At 36.9% G+C, this 9,329-nt stretch overlaps 1 protein-coding gene across 1 annotated transcript; it reads right to left on the reverse strand.

Moving 5' to 3' along the window:
• Positions 1-536: 536 nt before the first annotated feature.
• LOC145095019 (uncharacterized) lies at positions 537-1,449 on the reverse strand. Its single transcript, XM_079032963.1, has 3 exons — positions 1,429-1,449; positions 1,286-1,372; positions 537-1,181 (listed from the first exon to the last, which is right to left on the reverse strand). Exons 1-3 carry the CDS (start codon positions 1,447-1,449, stop codon positions 537-539), a joined length of 753 nt encoding a protein of 250 aa, XP_078889089.1.
• Positions 1,450-9,329: the final 7,880 nt, after the last annotated feature.

Raw genomic sequence — 9,329 nt, forward strand, 5'->3', positions numbered from 1 at the left:
AATCTAGCTAGGACTATGAAGAACAAGAATCTTGAAAATGGGGAACTTGATATTTGAGACTTGTGAAATTGTTTGTTATTGAAGATTTTATCATGTTTGATGTTATTCTATGATGATCAATATTGTTATCTTTAGATTTTTTATTAGCAGTGTTGTATATTTGTTAGGAACAATGTTGTTGTATATGGTTATATGTAATGGTTAGATGTTTTTTATGTGTAATCATATTTTTAATCACTTATGATTAAACAAAACATATGAAGTAGTATTACATAATATTTTATGATTTTACATATGAATATTGTATATGGTTATGTGTAATGATTACATGTATTGAATAATAGTTATATGTAATGTTAAATGTTTGTAGTAACATTTAATAAAAGTTTAATCATGAATGAATATATTATCAAATCAAAGAAAGAATTATCAAAGTAGATTAAATCCAGAAGACAAAATCATAGTAAATTCTGTTTTATAAAAAGAGTAAAGTTTACTAAACAAAAAGTATATTATTTTGAAAAAAAAATTATGACTTATTCATTACTGATTAAAGTAGTAAATATATATGTAGCATTTGATGATTGTTCTACTGCAAGTTTGATTGGGCATGTCCGCAAGTTATGAGGAGTCCTTTCTCCATATCCTGAGCATCTTCTTGTTTGCTTGTTTGAATTTTTATACGCTATTTCTGCTGCACTTTGAATTCTACTTTTCTTTCCGCATCCTTTATTGCTTTGAACATTTGGAACATTGATGTCAATGTCTTTTGGAATAGTTATGCCCATAAGCTTTCCTACCTCTTCAACATCTGTCCTATTTTTCTGCAATTCATTTGTAGGATCGTTTTCATATTCCTTCAGCATGCTTTCTGTTTTCTTAACAAACAAATCCATTTTTTCTTTATTTTTTCTTACGTATTCCAAACATGCTTCAAAGTTGTAGTATGCTTGATTGACAGATCTGTTAATTTCACTGTCTCCTGTATCATATACATGTCTACGAAAATTATAATGCCTTGATATCACATCCTTTCTCCAACGATTCTCAATGTACTGTTCAGGTATCTCCTTAATTCCTTGTTTCATGAGTATGTTGAATGCATGTCTGCACAAAGTCCCAAAGCAGTTGAAGTGTTCACATGTACATTTTACATCATTTGTTGGAAGTTTTATTTCTACCTATTCAAAATAAAATTAAAGCATTAAGTGTTTTATAATCATAAATGAATATTTTTTTTATATTATGTACCGATTCAAAAAAAATTAAAATAAGAATATATTACCTCAAATTCTGTTTTTAGATCACTGTTTTTGTTCAGTTGTTCCACTTTGTATAAGTCCCATTCATTTTTTGTTGCAAGATGTTCGTACTGGCAGTACCAGGAATCTTTATAGATTTATTTCTGTACTTCATAAAATAATGTACTTGTATAAACTTTTGCAGCATGTTTTTCTATTAGTCGTGGTGAAATAAATTTATATATCGCCTTCTTTGTTTGAGATCAAGCTCTTGTTGTGTATTTCTCTGTTTTTGAATTGTTGTGTCATAGTTCATCATGAAATGTAAAAGTAAATTTCTAGATTGAGAGTAAGTGTTGAAGAAGGAATTCATGCTTTCTGATCTTGAAGTGGTTTTCATCAATCCAGACATTCTTGTGTCACCGAAGTATGTAGGTATGCATTTGTCACATAATTCAAACATATCATTGAACCATCTTTTATCTTCTAGATTGAATTCATTAATAATCAAATCCCACTTCTTTTCAAATTCATCAGGTTTGATATTTCCAAAAAATCTTGTTAAATCTTTTCTTGAAGTCTTTGTTTTTAAATAAATCACCAGTAATCTATGAATGACCAATGTTGCTTATATAAGTATAAATTATATACCTATTTCGATATATCATATATGATTACTATAATATAGGATATACCATCTATGATTAATCATATATCATATATGTACTGTAATCATATATGTTTAATCATATATGATTATTTAATCATATATGATTATATAATCATATATGATTAATCATATATCATTTATGAGTAATCATATATGATTAATCATGTACAATTACTGTAATGTAGGATATATCATCTATGATTAATCATATATCATATATGTACTGTAAAAATATATGTTTAATCATATATCATATATATACTGTAATCATATATGTTTAATCATATATGATTATTTAATCATATATGATTACTGTAATGTAGGATTGTGACAACCCGAAATTCCCGTTTGTTTTAACAACGTAATTAAGCACGTCAAAAATTAGCCAAATTTATCCCAAAATATTTTTGGCCGGATTTAAGCCCGTTGGAATATTTTATATAATATTCGTCAAGCGAACCAAAATTAAGGAAATAAAATTTAGAACTTGCCATGTTTAGCTTAAGTCACGGAACTCCAAAAATTTGGAATTTACGGACAAAAACTCGGAGTTTTTGACCGCGAACCCCCGAGAGTATAAATATGACACTTAGTCATTTTCTCTCATTTTTCCAACTCCCACCTCAAGAACACTCAAGGAATTCTCTCAACTATCATAAGTTCATCCTGTCAAATCCGCTAAAAACGATCATCCAAGCTCCTAGAACGTAAGTGCACTTACCCTAGCTTCTTGTGTGCTTAATAGAAACTTGTTTACACTTGAAATCATCCAATAACACCAAGAACAAGGTGTTTACGGTCCAAGAACATTCTTGGACCGTAAACCCTTAAATGGATGCCAAAGTGTGCCTTGGTTCATCCTAAGCCTTGACAACTAGCATAGATCCCTTCCTAGATGAGTTTAGCACTCGAAAATCATCATTTCCCCATGTCCATATGAGTTTACGGTTTGGGGAGTTCATCCCAAAACCGTAAACACCTCCAAAAGGTGTTTAGATACCCCAAATGCCTTCTAATGTTTGTATAAAGGAGTAGAACCCTACATGCATGAACTAGGAACCCCAAAATCATGAAAGGAAGGGATAAACATGAGTTTACGGTTCTAGAGCATCTACCAAAACCGTAAACACCTTTTCAAGGTGTTTAAGTGCCCTTAACACCTTCCTATGCTTGTTTAAGTGTCTAGAAAGTTGCATGCATGAGTTAGAACCACCCAAAACACAAAAGAAATGGACAAACATGGGTTTACGGCCGTAAACCCATGTGTTTACGACCGTAAATACCCAAGGGGGTGGTCCAAGGACCGTAAACTCCCTAATTGTGTTCATTTTGAGCCCCAATCACTTCCTTAGCCCTGGATTCGAGTCTAGCATAATTCCTTGAGTGATATAAGACCTTCAAAAACCCAATGGCACCACAACCATGAGTTTACAGCCGTAAACTCATGGGGGAAGTGGTATTGAAGCCGTAAACACCCCTAGGTACTACCATTTGAGGAGTAAACTCCAAAGTGAGACTATACTCTCTTTATATGCAACCCTTGGTACTCCTAGCACTTGTAGCAAAGTGTTTCATGCTTTAGGGCGTCCTAACTTGCATAATTAATTGTTAAATGACTAATTGGATACTTAAATGTATCATTACATGTTAAATAGGATTCGCGTGTGTGGTCAAGTCCTCACTTGACACTTAGCATCCTATACCGTCCATTAATCCGAATCACCCACGACAGGTGAGTTCATACCCCTAAATTAACCTTTTAAATGATTTTAACTGCTTTTATATGGAGGGGGGAATACAAGTTGAGCTGTACAGTTATTAGATAAATCGCATGTGATTAATACTGTATAGCAAAATAGATTTTGCATGTTAAACTGTTTATCTAGATTAAAGGTTTCCAAATCATGTTTTCGAATCTTGTTAAAGTATGAATATCCCTTTTTAGATCATTAAAGGTTATCCAAAGGTTTTCAAAGCTTGTTTTACAAAATGACATCAAGTCGTAATTTCTTATTTTTAAAGGTTTTACTAAAGTTTTCTTCTATGCTTCTATTTCGTTAAATGCATGCCTATACTTGTATAGTTATATAAATAATGTTTAAAGGACTTAGGAAGGCTAGTTCGCCCTATTTCCTTTTCCTCGTTGGGATGTGGTCTGGTGGGTATCGGTTATCCGTCCGAAGGTCGTTTAAACATTAATTATATATCATGTATACACGTATGGACATAAAACCTCTCTCTCTCTCTCACAGCCAATTCATCGCCTTGAGTAGTGCAGACATCCTTCTATTATTCATGTTTCTGGAACTCTAGTAACTATTATAGGAATAATTAGGAGATTTTATCTCTATCTCTACCTCTATCTCTATCTCTATCTCTATCTTTATCTCTATCTCTATTTCTCTCTCTATCTCTCTCTCTCTCTCTCTTTTACTTTAGAATGTGACACACTATTTCCCTCTACGACACTTCATTGCGCCAACGCCGTGTAACCAGAGTCTCCGGGAAGGAGAGAAAACATCATGTGTATAGATCTATACGAGACTGACACTCCCACACCCAGACTACTAGCTACAGTCCGCGCTGGTAAGGCCCATGGGTGACATAATGCCACTACCTCTAATGCGACTACCTCTACGCGTGACTTGGAGGGTCATCGAATGCTCTATCGTCGATCAACATGGTTACATACGGGTTCACATTCACCCTTTTTGTTTTAGACTTTGCTAGCTGTATCGTTCACTCGATACTGTCTGGAGTCTGTATTTTCTTGTTTTAGACTTTGCTAGCTATATCGTTCATTCGATACTGTCTGGAGTTTGTACTTCCTTTTGTTAGAATGAGCCAGGTGTATCATTCATCCGATACTCTCCTGGAGTCTATGTTTTCTTTTGGTTTAGTCAGCAGTGTTACTGCTGAGGTATATATTATTTTCCCCTAGTATTTTCACTTATGATTTTCTCATTACTCTTTTAAAGTCAATTCTGTATTTGGTAATGATAGTAATTTGGGGAAAACTACTCCTTAAAACATAAATCGGTCGGGTCTTGGTAGAAGACTGCTTTTATTTAGAAAATATAGGATTTTCTGGAAAGGACGCTAATACACCGTAGATTCTAAACTACTATCTTTCATAAAGTTATTCTGAATAAAAATGCATATGTATACTAATGACACTAAATACTTATGGACTCACCAGCATTATAAAAATGTTGATACTCGCTTTCAAAATAACTTGTATTCTCAGGTCAGCGATAGACAGGTACATCTCGGGAGCTTTGCGAAGTCAGTCTAGAACCGAGCTGCATCTATATACTATTCCTTGTATTACTTTGATGTTGCTATGAAATGTAAACTATGTAAAATTATTACTATTAATGCAATGGTTGTTGTACTTTGATTACTATACTGCATATGTTGTGATACTTGACATGACGTCATCCACCCCAGAACGTTTCCGCCGTTCCGGTTTTGGGGTGTGACAAATTGGTATCAGAGCATTGTTTATAGTGAGCTCAATATATCAATTCATAAAAGATATACAACCTATAAATGCATAGGGATAAAACACTCTGACCAAGAATTCTACTTTAAAATATAACCATATTTTACCAAAGTATAAGAACATCCAGAATCTAAACACTCGAACACAAGTATCACAAGAAGAACGAATAAAAGTCTTTGGATGTTGACCACTACCGTCAAACCTGAGCAGTTATGTAATCGTAAGCTAGAATAAATGTAACCTGATCAACTACATTTATTCGAGATACAACCAATGTATGCTTGGGAGTGATGGTGGTGTTGCAACGAATCTAAAACTTACCAACTAGGAATGATAGATCCAAACATAAAGTTTAAAATACTATGGGAGTATTTTGGAATACTTAAAGACTCACATTAATCCGATAATCATATTCAGAAGTTAAGAATCAAACAAGTAATTAAAATACCATAGGGGTATTTTAGGATCCATAGATAACCTTGTGTGAAAAACTAAAAAGATCCTTATTGATATACCTATGATTACAGAGGGTATACTTCCAAGGTTATATATAAGAAGGATCCCATAGACTAAGAATGTGCGGTATCGCTCTACTTCCTTTTCCTCGTTGGGATGTGGATATAGATTAGTATCACATATTCGAAGGCCTATCGGATCTAAGCTATATATAATTTGTGTACCCTATGTAATTGTAGCAGGACTCGATATGGATCACCCAGTGAAATGTTAATAATCTTTTAGGATTCTCTAGAAATTTCCATTCTCACACGAACCCTGTAGAAGACCCTATCCACTTCAGTGTTCGACCAAAGAGTTGATTCAGACCCATAAGAGATTCATTGAGAAGATTTACAGTTCGGAAATAAATGAACTAGGACGAGACTATTGAAACCACCAAGTGCCTATACCTTTTAGGGACACCGGTGGGAAATCCGCCTGAACTTCCGAGATTTCCAGTCATCCATCATGAAGCGATGACACTCAAAGTCAGGATTGGAAGTAAGACGGAGTAGAAATTCAATATGTCTACACGAGAAGAGAACCCTAGGTAACTACCCGAAGAAAACCAACGCCGGTCCTAGTCAAGGATATGAGGTAGACAGAGGGAGCCAGTACATGGAACCCGAGAAGTGTCTTTTCCTCGTATTCGCCGCGCTAATACACCCATAAAATAATACAATTTAGTGAGTTAGTGATTACACTACTCACACTATGTGTTAGGTAGATCGCCTTTCCCGTCGCAAGTAATACGATTAGATCGGATTTCAAAACCTCGATTGAGAGTGTTTAGCCATAAGTATTCATGAGCCTTTCTCCCCGCGGGTTTCGTTCCGAACTGTCCTCAGATCTCTCCAGAGTTGGAGAGTGAATCTCTCCAGTATAAAGATAACTTAGTAGGAACGACCCTCATCTTATGGTTTTTCGATACTCATACCCCTACCTTGATACCCGGACTGCATCATAGGGATGTAGGTAAAACCTTAGAGAACATACTCCTACCCCATTAGTGAACGACTGAAATACATCTAGGTCCAAAGACAACCCTTACTAGGAATTCTAGTTCAATTATGAAGGGTTGGTAAGAAGGTTATTAGTATGATTTCCTCGCTCATACATTTCCAAGTTATACATAACGAAGACCTAGTAGACAGTAAAATGTGAGGTTGCTGACTTAGTTTCTTTTCCTCGTCGGGATGTGAAACTAAACTAGAATCACACATTTTACTATCCGCTCAGTCTTGATTATATCATAACGTGTATAAGCTGAGTTCTCATGTATAATAACTCATCTCTTAGTCAGAATCAAATAATCTAGAGTCAACCTTGGTCACTCACGAACCCCTCGTCTTTCGTGTTACAGAATCATGTCGTCATCTAGAGATAGTCAGCCAAACAACGAAGCCCCTATCCTTCATATCGACGCTGCCACTTTCCAAGCCGCGGTAACAACTGTCGTGACAACTGTCCTTGCAAACCTCAACGCTAGTAATGCAATCACGACTGGCAAAGGAATGGAAAATTCTGATCGTTGTACCGATCCAGGAAGCCAACGAATGACAACAGTCGCGGACATGCAAAGTTGTAAAACTGAGAAGTGGAAACGAAATCGCCTAGCTAGAAAGGAGCGCCAACGACTCCAAAGACTTGCCGCGCAACAGCAGCAAGCGGCAACCCTGGCCCCTTCAGCACCAACACGACCATTTTCACAAGTCCCTGGCATCGGGACCGACCCTACCTGTAAAGGTGGTGATAAAGCCGGGCTCTTTAAAAGGAAATTTTCAAAGTGGAGTAACGAGGAGGGCACCCGTGTCCACGTAACTCTGACTAAGCACCTCACTCCCAACACCAATACAGATATGAACCAGACAGGTCGCCAGTGCGGCGAGATGGGACACCTCAAAAAGGACTGTCCAATAATAAAGAACTCCGGTGCAGACGGGAAGATACTAAGGATCACTGCCGCAGGAGAAACTACTCCAGACCCACGTTAAAGTATTCTAAGCGTTCGTTGTATCAGACTCGTAAAATGTTTAGAACTAGTGCGACCAGAGTCTTATCTTTTACGAGATCCCGACAGTAACGGGACCCTCGTACTGCGTATACTTGCTTTTGTAATACACCTAGTTCACAACGTTAATCTTGTAGTAAATCTAATATTGTAACTCTTTTAAAAGTCGCAGCACTATTGTAAAACTAAAAATTTCATAAGGTAAAGCTATAATGGCTCAGTATATACGTTAAAGCCGTGTATAATTAAGATGGATAGGCCTCGAGTGAGTGATGCTGCCTCGTTTCCTGTTCCTCGTTTGGTTGTGGATTTAGGTCGGAGTCGCTCAGTCAACAGTCGTCCCCACCTTAATTATACATAACTAGTGTATGCTAGGTGATTATAGAAATGCCTCGTGAGAATCCGTTCATGAAAGGTACACTATTCTGAAACACTCAGGATCCTCTATAGTTATGCGTCGACTCTATCGGTCCAAGTATCCGCAACAGTGATACACGGGACGAAACCCGAGACACCAAGAACTTGTGTGCCCATTCAGCACATGACCCTATTGACCCTCATTCTATGTCATGTCGATGTATGCCAACTTCGACGCCTCTATCAATCATGGTTTGACCTAGTGCAACCATGTGTAAATCCCTAGTGCTGTGTAAAAAAAACTTTCACCGTAGCCATTTCGGCAAATAAAATTTCTTCCTAACCAAGTAATAATAAAACCTAATGCAATTCGTCGGTCGTCCCTCTTATCTAAAACCTTCCGAAATACCCAAGAGAAGGGTATCGCGTGCTGTTAACCAACCTCTCCTTAGGTAAAGATAGAACCCGAAGCGAAAGACACTGCAGGTGTTCCAGAAGACGATAACCACCCGAAACCTACTCCGTAGATCCCCTAGAAAGACCCTTCACACCTTACAATCAGGTTCGTGAATCAAGAGGACAGAACTCATGGGACTGACTACTATAACTGAGTATATGCATAAGGGTGGTATATAATTGAGATGAAAAAGATTTAAGATGTGTGCTTCCTCACTATTCCCTGTTACTCGTTGGGTTGTGGGTCTGGGGTGGAGTCGCACAACTGAACATCCTGTCGACCTCAATTATATACGGCTTGCATACACCAAGTATTAGTGGTTATGCCAAGTATGAGCTCTACCACGAACCTCATAGTAAAACCCTTCATCCTATCCCATAGAATAGAAACTAGAGTCAAGAGAACCACTGCGGGTTGAGCTACTAAAATGACCATAAATCCGAAATTTGTTATCATCCCGGTTAAGCCAATATAGTAGCTAACACCCTCAGTTGGTGAAGAAATCTGAGTCGTAAGAGTCATGGACATTGACTGCAACCATCCATTCATGCTTGATCCCACGAATTAAGCACCTCGGCGGAGACCCCAGA

The sequence above is a fragment of the Lactuca serriola genome, chromosome 3 (assembly GCF_051521515.1).
Source record: "Lactuca serriola cultivar US96UC23 chromosome 3, Lser_US96UC23_V15, whole genome shotgun sequence".
Taxonomy (NCBI): Eukaryota; Viridiplantae; Streptophyta; class Magnoliopsida; order Asterales; family Asteraceae; genus Lactuca; species Lactuca serriola.

Coding starts and splice junctions, on each gene's coding strand:
- LOC145095019 (XM_079032963.1), bottom strand. CDS start 1,449: ATGCTGCAAAAGTTTATACAA. Junction 1,373..1,428: donor TGCTGCAAAAGTTTATACAA/GTACATTATTTT, acceptor TGGTACTGCCAG/TACGAACATCTTGCAACAAA. Junction 1,182..1,285: donor ATCTAAAAACAGAATTTGAG/GTAATATATTCT, acceptor TATTTTGAATAG/GTAGAAATAAAACTTCCAAC.